Here is a 24,073-nt window from a genome sequence, read left to right on the forward strand (position 1 = left end):
CAAATCTTTTTCCTTTTCCTTGTCTACAAAGTGTAAAGGATTTCATATGGTTTAATTAAAAGCATTTAAATTTTAAATGATTATTTTTAGCATTTAGCACTTCTGTTGCCTGAAGAATCTATACAGCATTTTTGTGGGGGTTTATTGCTATTGTCTGAGCTTTGATATAGAGGAGGGCATGTGGTTTCTATACCTGTAAGTAGCGAACGACTCTGCAGACGAGATCGGGAGCCATGAAATCTCCAGTGTAGCGCCAAATGATGTCAGTCATTATGTTTATGAGTCCTGTGAATGAATCTGCAAAGGAAAGCCACTGACGGTACATTAACGGCAACAAACGTACGGTGGCAGTTAACCTACGGAGACAGCTCGGACTCTTAGGATGAGCCAGCTCCTGCAATCTTGAGGGAAGCCACTCTGTGGTGGGTCAGTGCAGGATGCTGGAGAAGAGGGAGAACATCAGAAAACACTTAAGTTTTGTGCTTTTGTTATCTTGTTCTCATAATTCAAAGTAAATTCCTTCAGACAGAAACGGTGAGATTGCTCTAAGCATAGGTGTCTGCAGCTCAGTGTCATGTGTGATCTGTGGAGAACTTGTCACTACCCTCTGGGCTGTCGTGTTTCAAACAGGTCAGGTGAGCTGCACCCTTAAAGTGCCTGCTTCTCTCCATTGCTTATCAAGGGATGTGCGGCAACCAGCTGAGATGGCTACAGCAGCCCTGTGCTGTATATAGGTGCCCCTATGCTGTATGCAAGTCCTGATCTATACTGACATCTGTCTAAAATTGGGATACCTAAAAATGATGCCTAAAATTAATTGAGATCAATTCCACCTTAAATAACTCTTTTCTTTTTTTTGTGTGTGAGTGGAGTTGCATACCAAATCACCCATGGGGTTACTCTCCCATTTGGCTCAATGTTTAAGGACTATCCACGAGGGTCTTGGCAGAAAGGCTCCCAAGGCCTGATCCTGCAGCATGCCTGGTGTCCCCTCATCCTGCGCAGGCTCTGCTGGCTCCGGGGCAGGGTCCCAGTGCAGGGGAGGGAGAGGCCCAAAATGTCCTGGTTGGTGAAGTCCAGATGAACTCTAGCTATAATAACTCCAGAACAATTCATCACGGCTTCCGAGTAACGTTGTGCTCAGTTTCAGTCAAATCACTGCGTTGCATTTACTTGACTTACAGAAATGGAGAAAATTGATTTTGGTGTAGTCACTCATACTGACCGTATTTTGCTCTTATTACTTCAGTCAGAGCCCTTGATGTCTCCTTATTTAACGTCTATTATTATAAATCTGATGTCTCTTGTTTATCTGAATACTAGGATAAATAGGAGACATCAGATGGACCCCTATCTTAATGTTCAGTCATGCTTTTGTTTCTGGTATATGCCTAAGCCTGGACTTGCCCATCTTTGGTTGACAGCCATGCTGGGAGTGCTAGCTATTTCCCCCCAGACTTTCCATGACACATGGATAATATATAACATTGAAGAAGCTGTAGGTTAGAGTCTAAATGTGTCAGCTTGCTCCCAACTATGCCACATATTGAACTGTTTAATGGGTGATTTTCATTGTCTTTTTTTTCACTGTAAAAAGAAACATCTCCTGCAAAAACATCTAGGGTGAAATCCAAATGCCACCAAAGCTGGTGGGAAATTTGTCTGGATTTTATTCATGAACATAATTATTTTATAGCCAACCCTGGGCTGTCAGCTTAAAGTTAACCTACTTATACCTGTATTTATCTTGTAGTCTGTATGCACCAAAATAAATTTACCTCAGGCCATCTCTTTTTCGAGAAAATCCAAGGAGATATACCAGTCTTCATTCTGCTACCTTTTGAACAAATGGGTGTTCATAGCTTTTCAAGTTTTACATAGGAATTGCAAAAGCTGTTATTGCTATCGTGCATATGGGCAATAATAAGTTATTTTATTTAAAACAAAAATAATAAAGAAGTTCTCTCCCAGTAGGACAGGATAAATCTTTTAAGTGCTATACACAGAAGAAAATGTGCGTCAGTCTAGTGTTCTCCACTTAAAGCAACACAGCATGTTGCTCTCCCTACACAGCTTACCTCAATGGAAGACAGCAGGTTGGAAAAACATGATTTCATGCAATTTGTCAAGACAAAATTAAGTCTAATTTTTCTTAAACTAGAAATAACTTCAATCCATACTTAAAAAAATTGAGGTATAATGTTTCATTTTGAGACCAACATTTTACATACTTTAAAACTATCTATAAAGTTTAGTACAATAAGGCAGTCTAATCCACAGATCAGAACTTTCTGATCTGAAAATATATGCCTCTGGAAGCAAGACATTTCAACAGTTTCAAAACATTTTTTCAAGCAATAGATGATTTGAACCAGTGTTTTCATGCAAACAGTTTTTGTTTTGACAAACTGAGTTTCTTCTAACCCTTTCCCCTTTAAAGCTACAGATGTTCCAGGTACTTCTAGCTGGAAATTGAGATCTGAGCTTTAGAAGAAGCAACCTCTTTTAGTATGTTGGAAAACTGAGGTTATTTTTTCTATACTAGTAATTCTTTATCTCCTCTTTTTAGTCAAGGCTCAGTTCAAAGTGAAATTAAAACAAAAATGTCATCACTGTTGCAAGTAAATAAAATGCCTCCCTATTCATGACTTTATTTTTCCTCCCCCGGTATTTCTTAATACTTTTTTCTCTTTCTTCACCCTTCTCCTGCCTCAAGTGGGAGACTGGACGAGAAAGGACCTCCAGAAATCCCTTCCAACCAGGATTTCTATGTTCTCTACTCTCACAGCTGCTCGAGACAGCATAAAATCATATGCTTTGAAACTATATGTTAAATGTTGCTCATTGATTAGAATAATGGGGGTGAGGAAATCACTGTTTCTCTCATGAGTGTAGTGGCTTTAAGACTTTCTAGAAAAGATTGTAGGTACCTATAATTAAGGTGATCTTTGTAGAAACCACAGGGTTTAAGTGTTTTAAAGTGAAACGTATCCTCTAGCTGTGGTTCAAACCCAGCTCTTTCCCTCTCCTAACTCCTGAATTATTGATTCATATTCTCTCTCTCTAGTAATGAAATATACATTGGTTCAAAGTAACAAACATTAATAGAGCTTCACCTCAGGGTATCCTCCAGCTTTTGATGGTTTGAGCATCCACCGAGCAGGTGGTAAACAAGGGTTCGGTTCCCCTCCAGAGGAGGAGGGAGCCGAGTCTACCCTTCCCCCCTCCAATCTGAGGGTGCTTTGGAGAAAAGGGGGAAGGAGGGAGGACACTCCAGCTGTCTTCTCATTTCCTCTCACCAGTGTTTTGTCACGTTTTGTCACCAGAATGTCATACATTTTGGTACGTTTGGAAAGTGCCTTGGAGGCAGATCCTGCAGACGAGGCGAGGGAAGAGCCAGCATCTTTGCAGTTTGTGGAAACGCTGGGTGTGGAGCTGCCTCCTGGGGCTAGTGATTTGGGCAGGCCCAGAAAACACACTTCTAGCATACGTCTACGTCAGCTTTTCAGCTTGCATTGGGACTGCATTTTCAGACTTCTCATTGCCCCCACTTCTCTCATTCATGTCACAGAGCAGTCACAAGTGAGTAGACAGGATCTGCTTCAGATTAGACTCAGCCCAAAGACGCTCTCCATGGGTGTACCTCATACACCATAACTGCTACCCAGTGTTCAGGCTGAGGGGCCACACTAGAGAGTAGCTGAAGCAATATCTTCTCCAAAAGTACAGTGACGATATCATGTCCATCTTTTTCATTCTACAGATCTGTTCCAGTTGCACTGCATGACCTGCCGATATAGCAATAGCCTTAAGTACTTTGGGAACTTTAAAAACAAGTAGAAACTGTCTTTCCCTTTAAAGCCTTTGAGCAAGGTTTTCAGGTGACTGCAGAGGCTTTTAGGCAGGGTTTAAACTTCACAGCTTCTTTGTGCTGCAAGCCTAAGCTGCTCTCACCCAGTGGTATATTTTAAGAGCTCTTCATGCTGAGTTTCTGAATCACTGTGAAGTGCTCAGTGTGCGTTCCTCAGAGTGCGTGTTCCCAACCACAGCATGCTTGTGTGTGCCAAAGCACATGCAACCATGTGGTTTGTCGCGTGAAAGGGACAAACCAGCTGCGTGCATGCTCCAAATTAGTCAGATTTCTCAATATCCTTTGATTAGAGAAGCACCCTCCCATGCAACATCCTCATGCCCTCTGCCAGTTTCAGAAATCTCTCTTGTCTTTTTTTGATCCTACCAATTACAGGACCAATTTTTTTTTTCCCCAGCAGCCAGAAAACCTACTGATCTCTCTGGTTGCTCCCTCCAGGGTCTGCTTACTCCATTTGGCTGCTTTCTTTTCCACTACCAGCTCTGCAGGTACTTCAGGGACCTGCTCCTCTCACTTCATGGTACAATTACACTTCTACTAGCTGTTCCAGAGGCTGTTTCTTCTCCTGTCTCTTCAAAGCCTGTCCCAGTCATGCAACTTGACAGCATTTGTCATGCAGGTTACTTTACGTAGGGCAACTGAGGAAACAATGGGCTTTGCACAGGTGGTCGGACAGCATGCAGGTGAATGCATCCAACCAGTAGGTTATGACAAACCAAGAATCTGTGCTTCTGCTGCCTTCTATATCTGCTTCTCAGCAGCTGTTTCTGGGCGTCATTTTTTTTTAACGCACCTATTATTCACTCTGTAGTCAACTAACTATTTACTGCTATGTTAAGTGTACACCCAAGCTCCATTGATTGCCAGCACCAGATTCTCTTCATGCTATGAGTGTCCCATCTGGCATCTGGCTGTTTCTTGCTTTCTGTGTCCTCCTTCTTTCAATACTACAAGTAGCTGGTGCAGACTTCTGGAAGTGATTTAGACAGTGAATGTGCTTCTTGTTACTCTATTACTTAACTGCTGATCACAGCCACAATAATTAGACTTCATATTTTTCACACCTTCATAACATTGCTTTATCCTACAAGCCCTTTTTCTCACAAAGCCCAAATATGCTAGTGCTATAAATTTGAGACACTGATCACTAATTACCTGCAGAGCTCTAGTCAATGGTAGATGAATCCTCCTCACCCACATTATCACCTTGCATACAGTTACAGCAGTGATCATGATGTCTTGAAATCCTTGTTCTTCATGTTATTTCAATTGTTTTGATAGAGTCATATAGAAGTCAGTTTCAGTTATGCGATCTTGGCAGATCACATGTTCAATGTTTACATTTAAAAATCCTATACTTCTACATGTGTTGCTAGATTATATCGTTATGTTGAGCAGTAAAAGTATCAGAAGCCAACCTAGTTGATACATCACTCTAAATCTCAATGTCCTCATTGCTGCTAATGTCCTCATTGCTCCTTACAAAGTTTGTGGCTTGCAAACTATTATTCTTTCAGTAATGAATGTTCCTATGTCAAATGAAATCACCCTCTTTCTTTGCTGAAAGCAGTGCTAATCAGCCTTCACTCATAACCATGTGCAGTCTTATCATTGCCAGTGCTTTCTTAATACTTTTCTTTTTTTTTTCCCAAGAAGTGGATGTTTACTGTAAGTTTTGTGCCTGCATTGCTAGGCAACTGTATGATTATAATTTCATTTAATTCCTCTGAAAAACAGGACAAAATATCAGTTAATGACATATCTTATCTTTTGATGAAAAATAAAAATACCAGCAAGTGGCTTTTAACATGATCCAAATGCATATTCACCAAATGATGCAGACAAAACGTTTGCTTGTTAAAGAGAAGAAAATGGCACCAATGTGATGGTGAAGGTAGCAGCTTGCTGTTGAGAGGAGACAGAGTTTCTAAAAATGTTTTAAAAAGATGTTCCATGAGACTTAAATAATAAGAAAAAGTAGAAGCAGTGGGGAGGAAAGAGGGTGGGGTGCAGAGAGAGGGAAAAATGGTCTGTCAGGGACTGCACAAGCCAGAGAAATGCATGAACCCAGTGATCTGAGAGGAACATAGCTGCCCAGGTTTCAGCTCCCTCCTCCCCGTTGTCAATGCAACCACATCCAGCCCTTGATGGCAGAACCAGTATCTACCTTTAGGATCCTGTTAATGTTTCAAAATGCAGCATTATAAAACAGCGTTTATTAAAAAGACCAAAAAATCACTGGGAAGGAGAGAGACCCTGTTCCTAGAGGGCGCTGAAACACAGTGAATGTAGCACTACAGCATCAATGGCTGGGAAATATGGCAGGTACTGAAACAAACTGTGACAATCCTGGGCCCTAAAGACTAATTCTTACTTCATTGTGCTCAGTAAAACCACTCTGAATTTTTATTGATATAACTCAGCGCCAAACTTGATCTTATATATTTGAGCACAGGAACCAGTTGGTTCATGAGGTGACTACAGAAACTTGTGTAGTGGGCACTACCCCATATGACTGAAGTGTGTAAAAACATGAAAAAGAAAACATTGCCCTTGGAGGGACAAATTTGAATGCAGATTTGCTATTGCTGTGAGACAAATTTTCATGGCAAAACCGCCCCACAGAGATAAAAGTCCATTACAGAGAACAAATGAAGGTAATTAGTGATCTAGCGTAGGAATACAGACATGTTACAACTGTCTCAATTAATCTTTTTATAGAAATTCATTGACTTGATGGCGTTGCCCAAGGGAGGCATCTTCTACAGACTTCAGGATCTTTCTTCTGTTAGAACTAAGAAAGTTAAGACAAAATTCAGTGCCAAGAAATCTGCAAGAAAATATCTCTATGATTTGATTATTAGTACAGACACTGGTCTTCCCATAAATCACTTCACCTTAAGGTTGCTGAAGGTCTTCCTTGTAGGAAGTGGAGAGCAGATTGCTGGGAAGCTGTTCTGATTTGAAAAGCTGTACTTGTCCTCTCAGCTGTAGTTTAGTTGTTTTTTTCTCTGATGAGAACAGTCCTATTAAGTTGAAGGGGGTGATCCATGACTTTTTGATGGAGTCGACAGCCTGTGTTGCTTATTGAAATTTCACCCCTCTCCCCCTTTTTATAGCGTTTATAGAATGATTTCATTTTAAAGAGGCAAGTTTGTTCTGTTTCATTTATAGCCCCAGATTGCATGAGGGACGGCAGCAGCATGTTTTGTAATGCAGGACAGAGGGCACGAGTTCCTTGTCAAGATTCAGCATGTCACTTGGTAATCTCCTGGGGATTCCACCGTGTGCATTGTCATCACAACCTGTGCCTGAGGAACACATCACCCAAGGGCAACAGTTTGTAAACGCCTGCCTGCAGGGGAGTGCTAGACCCTTACAAACAAAAATGGCACCAGCAGTAGGGTCCTGCCTCTGCAGCATCTGTGATTTTTGAAGGGATGGGGCAGCTTTTGTCAGACAAATTCTCGTTCAGCAACAGCCGCTGCCTTTCTGCTGTTTATGCTTTATATCGTTGCTCAATGTTCTGTTACCTAATAATGTTCTCTCAGAGATAGTGCTGTGAATTTGCTTTTAAGTTATTAAAACCACTAGCTGGGAAGTGCAAGGAATTTAAAAGCAAGTATACTGAGAACTCCTGAAGCGGCAGGTTGGCACCCGCGGGGGCTGCTGCGGTCCGGGCCAGGCTGGACTTAATTCTTTTAAAAGGGCTGATGTGGAGCAGCTGGGGCTGCTCGTAGTTCCTGTGAGGAGCCCGGGCCTCCGCTGGGGAACCCCTGGTGAAGGGGCAAAAGCACTGTCCAAAATTCATGGTGCAGTCAGCTTTCCTGGGGAATCTGGCAACATTTGCAGTTTGCAAGACTCTGCTCTGCTGTGGTGCCTGTGTGAAGGAGCACTTCTGCCATGAGTGCTAATAATGTGTACTATGCTGCTTTTATGTATTTTCTCCTTCAGGCGCACAAGCTTGGAGTGGAACACAAAATGTAATAGTTAATACAAAATCCACTTGAAAATCTTCAAGAGGGAACCTGTTCAGTTCTTCTGCTGAAGCTACACAGAATTTTTCAATGGTAGAATTGATGCTTTTTTCTCTTTCTGGCTCATAGGATATGACAAGAAGTTTTGTTGCAATAGGTGAGCATTTTATTTATTTATTTATTGCATTTATTGCATCTCTGCTCTCAGTCCCCCCAGGATTAGGCAGGCTCTGTTATGCTGGATGCTATAAAGGCAAAAGGGAAGATAATCCCTCCGTCCTCACTCCAGAGCTCATCCAGGTTAAAACGTGAAGGGCTTAGAAAAGCTTTTAATACACAATTTTAACCTCTTAACGAACAGTGCTCACAAGGGAGCTGGAGAACAGGTCCTTGAGAGTTCAAATTCAAGGTGAGCTGTAACTGCGAGGGGTGTTAAGGTTTTGTTTAGTTTGCATTTATTAATAAATCTCCTCTTAACATCCCTTCCCACCCCTACCCACGCTGTGGGAATAGAACGGGAAGGTCACAGAGGGCTGGAATGAACCAGGTGTGCTGCAGAGGGTCCTGGGAAGACAAGGCAAAACAACCAGAATAACAGCAGCACACCAAATGCAGTAACGAGTGAGCAAGAAGATGATCTGGCTTATGATACGCAGTCATCCACGTCAGCAAAAGTTTTGGTCATTCAGAGAGCTGCTTCCTTCAGCAAAGATGTGCTGCCCATCTCAGGCAAACAGGATTATGGTGTGGAATGAAGAACTGTTTTCTTGTAAAATCAGGATGTTTATCATGAGCCCGTCAGGACTGGAAAGGCAAAGGATTTCCAACCAAACGCCCCCCTCTCCAGACCTCTCCTAATTCCAGTATGGGGATTGTGCAAGGAAAGATGAATTTAATGGTAATTCTGAGAGTTAGAACAACATTTCTGCTTCCCTTCTTGTGTTACTTCCAAGCAGGTGAGGACGTGGCCTGTCTATTTGGTCAGACATCATTTTGCAGTGTGTAGCTGTTCAGTTCTACATAGAGGGAAAAATTATTTTTAGTTGGACCATGCAAAGGTTCAGCTGAACGTAGTTTCAAACTGAGGCTTGATCAGTGGACAAATTGCAAAACCCATTTGCACAACAGGTAGTGGCAAACGCTATAGCACTGCATAAACTATTGTTAAGGATCCTGTTGTATTTGTTCCTTTCAGAGTGGCTATAGGTGTAGAAATAGGAATCAAGCGTCTCTAGCTGTACAAACATATGACTTCTTATGCATGCCTGAATTTGTAAGTCAAAGTTAAGCAAGAACAACTGCTTGCATAATTATTTAGCTGTTGGGGCAGTATAATTTAAACTGAACCCATTAATATAACCCTCCTTCTCTCCTTCAGGATGAGCAGAGCAGGTACAAAGAATAAAAGCAGCAGAGGGAAAAAATCCTCCATACAGGAGACTGAACTCAGTTAGTATAAATGCAGATGATCAGCTCCTATGGATCAGCTCCTCTCACCTACGCACCAGAAAACAAGCACATACCTTTTAAAGGACACAGAAATTAGGTAGTTTGTACTTCATTGCCTCTTCATTTATTTCAAGTGATGTCTATAACTAGTATTATCAAAAAGAAATATACCTTCTAAGATATCAGGCAGCAAAGAATTCCATTTTAATTCTGTCCTTCCCCACATCTTCTACATAGTTTCTTTTATTATTTCCTCTGTATTGCCCTTGTTGAGCCTGTTGGGCAACGCTTTACCTTGAGTATTTTAAGGACTGCATATCTATACCTTGGTCACAACAGCAGCTGCATGATTTTTCTCATATAAAAATTGTTGACTATCCTGGGAATAATTTCTGTTGGTGTAATTCAGGCATGCTGGGTATTATAGTCACTGAATACCTGTGCTTCCTGTAATACTGTCCCACTAGGCTCAGATATTGTTGATGTATATACTTTAATCTAAGTATGGATGGTAAGAATAAAGCCTTCTTTTCTGCCTCACGTCAAACTGTAAATCAGATTCCCATGATGCTCAAGCAGTGATATTGGAAGCTGCAGCTCGACTTTATCTAACTGTAAGCTTGCAGTTACAAAACACTAGGACAGTCTTCGTTCTGATTTTTGTACCTGCTCTGTCTCCTCTGGCGTTTGCTGATAACATGAACAAAAGCATACTGGTGAAATTCTTTGGAGAATTGCCTTGTAAAAACAATGATGTGTAGAAAAGGTAGCATATGCAAATGTCTGCTGAGCTGCTTTCCATCATTACATATATTGCAATACTAGAACAAGATGAAGATCTCACAACATATGGTCTGGATCTCAGTCTTATAAGTGAGCTGAACTTGGCCAATATGGTCTTCTGAGCTTTTGGTCTCATTAGAACAACTAAGTCTCAGTAATGCCACATGTGATATCTTTGATGTGAATTCCATAAATCCTGTTAAACCTTTATAAGCCAAGTGGTATCCAGCTATGCAATGGAATTAAAAGAAGTAACTCTCTATAGAGAACCTTTGATACATGTGAATGTGAGTTGCACAAATCAGCAGGTTATGAAGTACTGCATGAAATTGCTAGGTGTTTTGTCCTACAGCCATTTGGAAAGATGGGGAAAAGAGCAAGTTCGTTTTATTATTGGTGACACAAAGGCATTCTGGCTTTGGGTATTAAATAAATGCCACTGTTTAAATATACTAGAAGGGAATAGTAAAAAACCTGACCTTTTAAATATAGCTAAAGTTTTCAATGCTTCTTAATACCTGCAAAGGTTCTTTCCAGTATAATTTCCATTAGATTGCAATTAGAAATGCTGCAGTACAGATGCTGGAGTAAAAGGTGTTAATGATGTATTTGTATGCCTAACGTCAAAAGTTTAAAGTCATGTCTTTTAACGGTAGATAATGAGATTCTACATGATGATTCTGAGTAAAGTGTAGTCATTATGGTCAAATGGCTGGCAGCACTGTGAAATACATCCTGCTCATGCATCCTCTCTCTTATGTTTATCACCAGCATGCAGAGAAGCTAAGCAGAAAAGTCCATACACCTGCCCTCGTTTATCAGCAGAAGTCACCCTCATGTAGAATAACTCTGTAATGTAAGTGTCCCCTCTGTCGGATGACAATTCTGCTTGTACTTTCAGCAGAGAATCAAAAGGAATCTATATAATTTAGACGCAGCATGTTTTCCAAGCATTTCAGAAAGAAATCCACTTCCCCCTTTGTGCTGAAATGTTGGACCCAAAGGATTATACAGCTTGGCTGTGAGCACTTTTTATTAAAAACAAAAACAAATACAACAAAACTGTCATTTGGATTTGAACATCTAACATAGGCTGAAGGTAGAAAAGCCATAATCAGTCCTTCAGGACAGCAGAACAATTGCATAGCTGTCAAAACAAGATTTAAGCCTTCCTATAAACTGGCATAAATTGACACAGCATAAAAAAGACTGCTACTGATGTAAAAAATACATAGTTCATTCTGTTGGCTGCTGCGTATATCTGCAAAGCATATGTACTGCTACCACCAGGTCATAGAAAAGGTTATTAAAATATCAGCCATCCTAATATCCAGTTTTGCTCTGTGGCCCCAAAGAAAGCCTCGACTTCACCTTTTGCCCTTCACGTTTCCCCATACCTCTCTGCATGTACTGAATGTGACACAGCTGTTCTTCTTGCACACAGTCTTGGCCAAAAAATGGGTTGTTATGAAGAATGTAATTTACAAAAAGATGCTGTAAACAGGAGCAACATTTTGCTAGCCAGAGTTAATGACTCACCAAGTTTCCCACCAGCCTAAGAGTATTGGGATGAGATGTTATTTTTGGTTTGAGGGCTAAGTCAGCAAGCAGCTTGTGCCACTGTTGCAATCCCAGCCTGAGCTGAAACCATGGCATGCTAAAAATGTGAAGGAAATCAGTCTTTTCAAAATGTCCAGCTTCTGTTCCTGACCAAAAAGGGCTGGGTATGTTCAAGATGAATATCCAGAGTGTTGGATTCTCACCAAAGTTAATTTGTTGAGCTGATGAGATTAAAGAGTGTAAATGAAGAACTCTCATTTAAAAACTAAAATCAATTTACTTGCACCTTTTCTACATCCTCTTTCAGTCTGTATGCCAGTAAAATTCTGAAATTAGAATGTTTTCTGAAATAGTAAATGCATATGAACTCTCATATTTATTAACAATTCACCCTAGAAACCTAACTGTGGGAAAAGCTTCATCCAGAGCAAACTGAGTTTCTCCAGTTCTGGAGCAATGAAAAGGCAACCAGTAAGGGATGTGAACATTTTTACAGTCTCCTAAGAGAAATAGGTAACTTAAGCCACTAACTGCATAATTTCAGCAAGTTGATGAATTTATAAAGTCATTACCTTTTTGAGAACAGTTCTGCAAAGTATAAAAGATGAGTTGTGGAAACATTGTTTGCTAAAACAGCTAACCTGCCAAAGCACTTATTTAAAAATATATTTGGTATACTAATGAGTGGTGTATAAGGATTTGGCAATATGATTGGAAATGCATAAAGCTATCTAGCAAGAGTAGGTAGTCAATTTAGCTGTGACATTTCAGGATGATCAGATTAGTGCTGAGCAAGAGCAAAATATTTTGTTTGTGACATTGTCTATCTATACACAATAAAGCCCAACAGAAGAACTCAAAATCATTTCCTTTTTCAGATCTTACACTGGCATTTTAAAACACCTAAGTGAAGCACAAAGTTAATTAAAAATGTATCTGTAAGGAATATGGTTTTGAAAGCATTGCTTTGTTTTTTAGATAGATCCAGCTGAATCAATTTTCTCCAGTCTATTTGCATTAACTGTGTAGAGTGTTCACAGAAATGCAATTGTGTATTGTAATTTCACCTTGATCACAGTCATTTTCTTTCTGGTGTTATCCAAGCAGTCTTCTAGAAAATACAGTAGTAATGGTATGCAGCAGTGGATACTGAACTGCTTGCAAACCGCTCAGGCAGCTCATAAAAACATTATTAAAAGGCAAATGCCCTTTGTGCTCATAACTTCTACACTATGCAAGCTGAAATGCCTTAATACTTCTAATGCATTGTAATATATTGAAATGTGCTCTGTTTGCATCAATACTGGAGCTTTCTGGCTGGCAGCTTTGTGCTCTCCTGTCCCTCACCAATTTGGTCTGACTCTGATTCTCCCTCCAGCTCAAGACATTGGACGTCTGAGCAGGGTTTGCTGAGAAGCTCAAAGAGCGGCAGGTGGCCCATACCCTTGACTCTGGCCAAGCTGCTAGCATGAGTCTGTCCCCAGTAGTGCTGCTGCCCTGGGAGAGCTATGGAGACCCTCTGCCACGGAGAGAAAGAGCGTGTGAGCTTTCTATAGACTGCTGGCAAAATATGTGCTGTGAGCGCTTCACTTGGTGAAATACTGATGGAGCTATTTCAAAGATATCCTTGCTGTTCACTGAGGAAGCGGCATATTGCTTTTATTTCTGGATGCAGTAAAAAGCCTTCATCCATGCTCCCCGAGGTCATCCCCTGCTCTGCTGTGTCTATGTTCATTATGTTCAGACGTGCAAGTTCACTCCTTTACCTAAGCATTGGGAGTTCATCTGAGGACATGATTCTCTCAGAGTCAGGTCCTATGCAGGTAGCCTGCAGCTTTCCCGGTGTAGAGGAGAGCAGTGACGCTCACCACAGCTTTTAGCAGCTGAATGAGTATCGTCAAATCTCATAGCCTGATGGGGACTCTTTTCTCACTGCATCTGTCCTGGCTTCATTCTATGTTTTTCCTCATTGTAGCTTTTGTTTGCTGTAAAGTTGACTTGTTAGGTCAAAGCGAGCACTTGACCGTGACCCTTAGCACTCTGAGATAGGCACAGGTGTTGTGCTTGTAGGCAACCACTTCCTACAGCCAAAGGAGCTTCTCGTCTGAAAGCTTTCATGTTTGCTACCACAAAGACTGGTTGCTGGACATATGATGCTGCTTCAGAATATGAAACTTGCATCATTTTTCAGGCTGGTTTGTTGCACCGGGTGAATGTCAATGCTTGATTTCCCATGTGCAGAAGATCTGAGCTCAGTTCTTGAAATATACAGCTTTCAGGAGAAAACAATTTTCTACTTGGAGGTTTGCAGCATTAAGAAAGTGGATGCTGGAAATTTTAGTGAGCCATGACTTGATGCATTTACCCCAATGAAATGTCTAATTTAAATCATGTTATATTAGTACTATCTGCTGGTCTAGGATTTGCAGTGCAGGTGCTCAAGTCCTGCCTTGGTGAAGTTACTTCCATCTCTTAATAAACTGGGAATTTGTCTTCATTTGTCTATCTATCTTGCCTATTTCTGTCATAAGCTAAGCATTAACTTTATGGTGTCTATGGGGTCCAGGTTTTGTAGCCCCAGAAGTTTTTCCATAGACCACAGTTATAAAATATGCAGACTATGACAGAATATCTAAGACCTTCATGCAGAAAACATGGACCAATCTAGCCAATATGAAATTGTCAATATATTATTTATTTTTTCAGGCAGCCTCAAGATTTTTATTCCAAACAGTGATTTCTCTATTTGTATGTGACCAGCAAATACCTTCCCTTTGGTAGTCAGTAAACTGTGTTGCCTTCTCTTTTCCTCCTCTCCATTGCTCCATCCCCCATCTCCCGCTCCCAAGTCCAAATGTTGCTATTTGATGATTTATTCATTTTGATCTAGATAGGGAAAAGTGTTCATCCCATAAAGAGCGCTTGCAAGTTTTTTTTAAAGGTGCAGTTTACATCTCTGCCTTGCCTAGAATTAAGTAGTGCATGACGAGCTAAACTGAATTTAAGCACACTAGTTACTCCGTGCTATCTCCTTTGGGGATAGTGTGTGCTTACAGCTTGAGAATGCAGTATGTGTTTTTAATATCATTGCTGACTGAAAATTCGTATTTTAGGTAGCATACTCTAACATTCCCCACAGACATAGTGTAAAAAACTTTCCTGCTGATTTCCGTCAGCCACCCTGTTTGCTCAAAAGCCACAGAAGATGACCAACTTTGAACCTCAGTCCCATGCAGTCTAGAACAAGATCCCTATTATCGCAGATGCCACATGCACACACAACTTACAATTTCTGTTCCAAGAAGTTATTGCTGTAGAAGATACAAAAGTGCTTTTGAGAAGTACCTGAAGGGGACAAAAGGTATGACATACAATCTGTAGAATAATAGTCTCTGTCCTGCTCTGTTTTGAACAAACCCAGTTGGCTTACTTACTGCGCAGAAAGCAAACCGGGCATTTGGGAGGGACTTTACAAAAACCATGTATGTGTTTTGTGTGGGGCTGCTATTCCTGTTAACTTACCAAAATACCAGTACCAGTTTACCTGTGTGGGGAGACTTTGAGACAGTCTTCGTTTACAGTCACGTTGCCAACCGGACTCATGACTGACTTGCTCATTTTAAAGACCTAAGTATTCGAGAGGTATGTTTTTGCAGTACAATATAATGAGAGGACCCTTCAGGGAAAATAGGGTGATGTGCATCCAATGTTGCTGGCACTTACTAATATTGGATTAGCTACCTGTACAAAGCAAAGATTTCAGGGTTGTTGGTTTTTTTTGCTGTGTTGTCTTTTGTGCATTAGAATTTCATAAGTTCTGACTTAGAGCGATGAGTTTTGCCACCAAAAACTCATTGATACAAAGAGCCACATTTAAGGTATCATAGGCAGTTTTAATAACTCAGAGCTATAAAAACTCACCTCAGAAGATCAGCAGAGGTTCAAAATGTGTATTGCACTAGTGGCCCAGTGCTACAGAGCAGACTCTGCAGGTCCCCTGCATCCAGTACTGTGACACTTCCTCCAAATGGGCTGCGCAGTCTAACATGGCCAGTATTTAAAATGTGTCAGATTTGCTGGGTGCCTGTATGTGTTTCTGTCAGGGAACTACAGGAACCCAAGTTTAAACTGACTCTATAAATGAGAGACGGAAAAGGTGAGCTGGTATCCTCCTTTTAGAGAGATGGGCAAACCAAAACACTGACAGACTCTCACTTGTTCAGGGGGCTGTACAAAGCTGGCCTCAGAAGTGGTAATGCTGAATTACATTTGCTGAATTCCAGGCTAGGGCTGAAAGGAAAAAGCCACTTCTGCTTTTCTGCTCTTTTAGGAGGATCTTCCACTGGCTTCCATGAGCAAAGGACCATGGCCTTGCAGTTCTTTAAGTACTGAATAAAGACATTTAGATAAGAGAGACCTCCCCTTGTTTTTTAAATAGTTTGTGTATTTTCTTAAACCAAAGAAGACAGAGCAACAAATGAAAACTTTATTGTATTGCATTTGGTTTACTAGGTATCACTGGAGATAGAATTTCACAAGGAGCAATGTGAAATGACCCTATTTAATATATCTTAGAGTGGTTTTCTGGACCTTTCCTAGTAGTAACATAACAGTAACTCATAACACATTAGAAAATCAGTGTTTATATGATGCCCATCTCTGTAGCTTTGGACAGCCATTTTCTAGGAAGGACCTGCATCCATTCCACATGTGGTGCCCATTCATGTTTTTCTCCCTGCCTATGTGAGCTAGATATTTAAAAATTGATAGAAATCAGAGCCTGCTTTCAAGACTAGAAAACATCCATCCATAGAATAACACCATCTCAAAATGCAGAGGTATGGTACTTGTCTTCATAGTTAAGGTTATACAAAAACCTGGTAAAGAAAAAGCTGCCCTGGTACATTCAGTGGATGGGATTTGATTTTTGCTATTAACATTATTTCTTCAGTTCATAAATGACTTTGTGAAAATACTCCTACGCATGTATAAAACACTGACTTTTTTGAAGGAAATAATTAAATTTCTCCCTTTCTGTCAAGTTTCTTTGGGTTCCTAAAGCTACAAAGCTACAAAGCAAACAATAATTTTCCCCATGCAGAAACCCCCCCAAGTTTGGGGATTGCCCAGATGTAGATTTCATCCTATTTTGACCATTCCTGTCCTTGCTGTTAAGCAGGTTTTACTTCTGTTCTTCACCCTTCTCCCTTTCTAGCTACTGCTTACCTATTTATGCCCTCATGCTGAATAAACATCATAGGAATGGAGAAATATGTGACTTATCTACAAGTTTCTTTTGTATTTCAAAGTTTGGGCTGTGGAGTTTAGCCACCTCAATTTAATACTGTCAGGGCTTTTTTTGTGTATTCGATATGTGCAGAAACAGAATGAGCTGCTAAAATACATCCACACCCACACTATATCCTTCAGTATTTTCAGGCTGTTCTTTTCGTTAATGGAGTGGGACATGACAGTTCTCTACAGGGCAAAGGTTCTATTTTAAGGTTAATCATGCAGCTGTAGTGTTACTGCACAGATTTGGAAAATCACTTACCATTTAAGCTACATTTTTTTCTGGACCCCACTTGAATAAATTGTTCTTTGGGCAGAGCCCAGAAAAGTTTGGTCGAATTCCAGATGGCTGCTTAGAAAAATAGCTGAGTATAAAAAATTAATTATGAGTTTGCTATCAGGTAACATGTCGATATGCCTTGCTGTGCTTAAAAAAAAACAAAAAGTACTGAGAAACAGCTTCTCTGTAAAACTTTTTATTTGCTGGTGGGTTTTGGGTCAGAGCCTTCTGAGGTCTGACTCCAGTGGTGGAGTATTAGATTTTTAGTTGTCAAAGAAGAGTAGTAATCTTGACATATTTGGTGATGTACAAATGTTGGAGGGATTTATATAGTCAACTTTAGGGGTCTAAATTAGGAATTCAATCCTCCTGTACAGTCAGTGAATCTTATCTTAGGCTCTTCTAAAAGGCAATTCAGAGTGTTTTCCTCTCTTGGCTATAAATGGAGCATAAGGAAAGTAACTTCCTATCTTTTGTACCTAAAGTGAGGTGCCTAAAATATATTGTGTGAATAATCCCTAAAATGAAAACCCATGTGAGAGGATGCAGTAATAGAGTTTAATCTGATTACCTCTACAACACCTATGGCCCATTCTGTTTCCCAGGACTGAAGTTGAGCTGTATGATTTCTTCTTCTTACTGCTATAAACATGGTGACAAGCTAACAGAGCATTTTCCCTCCTCCCTCCCTTCTAAAAATGATGACATATAAACCAAAAGACGTAGCTCCCTGAATAACAATAGTACTATGAGGTAAAGAAGATCACAGATTAAACTCTGTCTGGCTCAAAAACGTGCAAATGTATGTTGTCACCAATATGCTCAACTGCCTACTGTAGCTATAAGAGAAAACAGGTCTCTGAAGATATTTGCATAATTCACATTTCCGTAGGCTAAACAGAAAAGTTGCTAAGATCAGAATCTGGTAGGTGTTTTTGTTTTTTCTTTGAAATATTGTATGGTCATTTTAACATACACACACAGACCACAATGCATTTTTGTCTCACAGCCCCCAAAAGTGCTGTAGTCAGCCAGGCAGACCTTTATAATCTGTATACACTTGTACTGGTATCAGCAGAGCTGTGATGGCACAGTAATTTAGCTGCCCAGTGCAGGTCTCAGCACAGGGTTAGAGAAATTACATTGATGGTGAAAGGAAAAAAAAAAGCTACTAGCAAAGACTGGCTGAAAAGAAATGCTTTCATTTTAGTCACACAGGTGTCTAGTCAGGAAAAGCATTATTAAATAATGACAGCTCCTTTTAAAATAATAGAACTGGTAAATGTGGATCTCCTATGTGGAAATATGTAGGTGGGGAAGAGGAATCAAGTTTAGACTGTGTGTGTCTGCTAAAATGAGAAGATGGTGCCTTTGTATAAAGATAAGGCATCTAAGGTTCATTCATCATTTTTTAATGCTTTCAGAAATGACTGATTACCCAGGAAGAGCAAACAGAGCAACTGATTCCATCTTGGTTTAAAAATGCGTGTTCAAGTATGAATTTTAAGAGACAGGATTGTCACAATACTTTCCACTAACGTTATTTATTATTTCTATTGCGGAAGTGTCCAAGGGCCCGAGCCGTAGGGACGGCAGTTAGGGATGTCACTCCTTGGTGACTTAGGAACAGAAGTCTGGTGTGTGCTTGTGATTTAAAACATATGTGTGCACTGCAAAAGAATAATCATTTTGTACAGTATTGGACAGGTATAAGCATATTGGGGCTAGTTTTTCCCTGTGCTTTAGAACGGGAGGGGATCTGTGGACTGAAGATCAGTAAGTATATAAAGGTTTTATAAGGAAAGGCTTCAATTCTTTGCACAGGAATCTACACCTCTCCTGAAAATATGTTACAGCTCCAGAAAAGAAAAGTAGAAAACTACTGCTTTGCCTTGAGAAGTATGATAGTGGCTGCTGTGCAGGGCATCTAGTCTTAGCTGCTAAATTCTCAGGGGTCCCTGGTCTTGTGCAATGTGAAAAACCCATGTTGCCATCTCTGACCCGGCCCTTGGTACTGGAGCTATCAGCAAGCTGGGAGAGTGCTGGGAGCATCTTGCAGTTGCAGGATGGATATAAATTATATCACTGGGTGCTTTGAAAATCCCACTCTGAACAGCATGCAAATGATGAAGACACGGACTGTCCCCCTTCTGGGGCAGTTTAGCCTAGGATTTAGATGCTGTACTTGGAGCAAATAGGAAAGAAGAGCATTTTTTTATGAGTTATCCTTGCGCATGGGGACCCAGCGCTATGCCTGGGTGCTATGCTGCAGTGTGGTTTTGATACCTGTAAGGCATCCGAAGACCACTGCGCAGAGACAACAAGCTGAAAAATGCTGGTTAAAGGATGTCTGCCTAGTGGGTTGTGAATGCATTAATTATAAACCAGGAATCATGAGCATCTTGTTCCTGCATTCATAAGATTAAAGTAGGCTATGTAAATAACAGTCATTACAGGCATTTTAGGGGTATGACCATTCTTACTTTCAGTAACAAACTTGGAGAGCTCATTATCTTTATGCTTCCACTAATAGGAGGGACATTTCATCTGGCCTTCTACACTTCAGCTTTTTTTTTTATCCCTGTGTTTCATCTGTGCCAGTGCTATTGTTTCTTACTGCAGTGAGCTACAATGGAGCAAACAGCAAACAGACTTACTGTATCCAGCCCTGGACTTTCCAGTGAACCTTTAAGTAAGTTGCTAAATTATCATTTATCATAATTTTATCATTAATATAATAATATTATCAAAATATTTTGCATTTGGCAAAATTTACAGTCTGCAAGCTTGGGTCCAGGCTGGTTAAAAAAAGATTCTGAATTCAATTTGAAATTTGGGACTAAAGTGGAAGAAGTAATTTTCAGCAGGTCTACAGCACATTTCTACGCTCTCAGGAAGTGTCTCACTCCTACATAAGCTTCCCTGTTGAGTACTTGCCATCTTGCTTTTTGAGGTACCATATTCCAGACCAAAATTCTCTGACTATTCAGTCAAGGTCAGCTCCGTCACTGTTTCTTTGTCCTTCCTAGAATAAGTCCTTGACTCTGATTCCCTTACCCATGTGCATAGAAAGCAAATGCAGTACAGCTACCTTAGACTTCAGGATTATTGCTAATCCACAAAGATTACTGCCACCAAGATTAGAGCCACAGTCATGTGGGAGCACAACTTTATCTTTTCAAGGAGAGTTAAGGGATGTAATATGGACATTCTGCACAGTTTATTTTACTTTAAACCGCACAAAAAAGTTGTATAACTAGACTGAGGGTATGTGTCCTATTCCCTATTTCATTGTTCTTCCTACACTACTGGACTGTTTCAGGATTGACAATGGCAATGTATATTTAGGATGCCAGATTCTCAGTGCCAAACCTCTAGCCTCATGTTTTCACCTTTAAAAACATGAAATCTACTTTGTTTTGCATGGTCATTTTCCTTTGGTTGTATGACCAAACACTGTGAAACAGAGGTCCTGACTCCCCCCAAGAAACTATGTCCTCTCCTTCACACAAAGCTTCCTTTTCTCTCTCAGTTTTGGTGCTAATGCTCATACGTGTCTTCCTTGCCTAACTCCTGGAGATATTCCACTTGTTACCCCAAGTACTTCAGGCTTGTGTTTGGAGAAAATGTGTTTTAATGAGGATGTGCGTATCGGATACCCTTTATTCTCCCCAGGAAAGACTGAGCCTTGCGTTGACTGACCATACATGCAGACAAGAGTGGTTACGTACAGACAATTTTTCCTGTCTGTTCACATAGGAAGTCTGAGAGTATAGCAAAACATGATTCACTATATCAAACTGCAACTGTATAAAGTCAGAGTGTCCAATTTACTTATTACCATGTAGGATACTATGACTCATCTTCAAATTTGAGTTAGAGGAAGAGTTCAAAGGAGAATTTGAGTTCCTGCTAGGTGGCTTTAAATTGCCAGAAATGGCAATGGTTATTGAATCTGGTTTGCCATGTGCTACCGAAGGGTTTTGTAGGTAGTGACAGCACCACTTCTATCTCATCATCCTGCATTATATTTTGTGGGCACTGCTAATATATACCTAACTTAAAGTAAGTCCCAATTTGTTTTCCAATTACTGGATTAATCTTCTGGCAGATCAGGATGGAGAGTGATAGTTAATTCTCCAGGCATCTAGTGGAATCATACAATGAATTTTCTTACTCACTCCCAGGCCAGAAAACTGAACAGTTTCACAAGATGAACAGAAAAAGTAACATTAATATTGCTGTGTTTATTCCCTGAAACCATTTTTGCTCTTGGTAAATTGATTCTCATTTATTTTGAGAATAGAAAAATGACAGTTTTACTAAACCCTGTAGCTGCTCTGGCCTGCAGGGAAAGGTGGATGTAATCTACTTCTTTCCCTGTTTTTCAACTCATGTATACACTAAGGTCGTTTGCAGAGTTGTTAGACTTCTGCCTACGTATTCAGGAAACAAGCTGTAGTAAATGAAGACTTTGGAAATTTGTTCCTGAATGGGGGAACTTGGCCCCTGTTGGGTATTCAAGCACATTTCAAGGTCTGTACCTGAGGGAATATGAGGAAAAAAATGCTGCTCTTTCTTCCCAGTTCTGCCTTATACTTTTTCAGTAGTCACAGAAACATGTCATGTAGAACACAGACAATGTGTGATCAGTCTGTTTTCTTACCATATGTTAATTAGGGTTTCAGCAGGTCTTAGTAAATAATAAATATAAGAAATGCATCTATCTTTCTTTCAATGTTATTGATGAATGGTGCTGTACAATTATATCTTCCTCCAACTTTCTTTCCTGCATGTTGGATACTGAACTATTTCCTTAATGTAAAAGCAAATGAAAACCAAACACCCTCCCCTTTCCTCAGACCTCACTTTTTCCCACAAAATAAGCAGAAAATAGAGGTGTGAGAAAGAGGAGAAAGCCACAGATTACTGGACATTGGCAAAATAAATTCTATTTCAGTTCAGCATTCTGCATTATGGGTAGACAGTCATGTAAATCTTATGTCAAGTTCCAGCCAAGACCCAGCTGGGGAGGTATACATTTTCCAGTAAAAACGGGAAATCTGTGAGCCCTTTGGCTGCCAACAGTCCACCTCCAATAAGGTGATTTGCTGAGTTAGCCACTAATGGCTCTATGCAATTAACTTCCAATGCTCATAATCACTGCGATGCCTAAGGTACTTGTAGCACTGATAAATTTGTACTTATGATTCCTCTGAAGTGAGGAAATGTTACCAGTACCATTTTCCAGATGAAAAGCTGGAGCAGAGAGAATTATCTGTTAATATTGTTCTACATGTTAATTTTGGTAATGGTCTTACTGTATTAAGCATTGTACAGATCAGGGAGTAACAAGTTGTCCTCATTCCTTCAAGTCCCATAGACAAGAAAGAAAAACAATGAGGGACAGATACAGCCCATGGAAGCAGCAAGCAGCGGTTTGTGAATGTCATACCAGTGCCCGAGCTCCTTTGTTGTAGTTTTATTCTCCAAATCATTTCGAGAGATCACATTTGGAAGAGATTAGGCCAAGGGACCAATCACGAAAAAAAATCCCAAAGAATAAGAAAGAAAGGACAAGTTCTTCCTGGGAGCAACTGAAGAAGATGGAAGTGATGTGAAGAGACACTTTCAAAAATACCTCCCTATCTTTCTAATGTTATTCTCAAATTGTCCCTTAGGATTTGGTGTTTAAATGATCACAGTATAGACTGTAGCTAAAAACTTTTACAGATCTTATTTTGTTTTTCTGCTTGTAAGTACACTACAACAGAAATTAGCTGACATGCTTTGTTTTTCCTTTCTTCATTATGTCCGCAGTAATACCTTAAGTGAGCACATATTTCCAATGAAATCTGCAGGCCTAGGGTGTAAAATTAGACATGTTGTAAAGTTCCTATCTGTATTTCTACTTGTAATAATAGACAGCAGCCTAACACCGTTCTTAAGGTATTGATTTCTGCTAAATGTTGGAATAAAAAGGGAAATATCATAGAGCTAATGGTCATGATATTTCCAACTCCAATTTTCCAAATGTTAATTTTGAATAAAAAATTAAGACTATGCATAGGCATATAAACTTTTGGTCACTAATGGAAACTTAAATACTTTCTTCTATCACTAATAGCTGAAGTTGGGTGAAGTATACTGACAAAATACTTCTTAATCAGATTTTTTATGTATTCTTTGATCAGTTTTAGAATTGGTCAAATAATAACAGTTTTTTATTAAAAGGACAGTTTAGCCAATAAATGACATTACTTGTCCAATGGTACTTGAACAATGCTGTTATAAATAGAAAAGATATATGTTCAAATCTGCTGCTTCTACATTTTGAGAGTAGGGATACGAGAGCCTTCATTTGACAGAGCTGGGTAAAGTGATCTAAATGGAAGTAAATGTGTGGACAAAACCATGCTCTCTGAATATAACCACTTGAAAATTTCCAGTTTAAACACAGTGTCTGTGAATTTGGCTGTCTGTCAGACCCCACTTTTTGTTCTTGAACAACTTGCTAAATTCAGTCAGAGGCAGAAGTCTTAAGGACACTAAAATCTGCAAGTTATGTGAAATGGCATCAGGTAGAGGAGGGAGATCTGAGAGGTTTGCTGCCAGTAAGGACAGCCACACGACAAGCGTAACTTGGGTTACACTCAGAAGAAAACTGTTTGGGAAAAGAGTTTATAAGCTCTCCTAACAGGGTAATCTTCAGAGTTTACACTTTCTGAGACATTAAATTGCCTTGGACATAGAAATCTGTAGGAAACTTGCCTTTAGTTTCAGTCTTCACAGACCAATTTGTTTCTAGGAAAAACATCAGAAAAAAAGAATATGCCCAAAGCAAGCTGAACGCAAGACAAA

The 24,073-nt window shown here is 40.0% G+C and overlaps 1 protein-coding gene across 1 annotated transcript in view; it reads right to left on the minus strand.

Annotated features, from left to right (window-relative positions):
- Nucleotides 1–24,073, minus strand: part of NPSR1 (neuropeptide S receptor 1) — a 66,662-nt gene that overhangs the window by 19,972 nt on the left and 22,617 nt on the right. Inside the window, exon 3 of the mRNA XM_013948120.2 lies at nt 194–297. Within this exon, the coding sequence (XP_013803574.2) occupies nt 194–297 (104 nt within the window). The remainder of the gene's footprint in view (nt 1–193; nt 298–24,073) is intronic.

This window comes from Apteryx mantelli, chromosome 2 (assembly GCF_036417845.1).
Source record: "Apteryx mantelli isolate bAptMan1 chromosome 2, bAptMan1.hap1, whole genome shotgun sequence".
Taxonomy (NCBI): Eukaryota; Metazoa; Chordata; class Aves; order Apterygiformes; family Apterygidae; genus Apteryx; species Apteryx mantelli.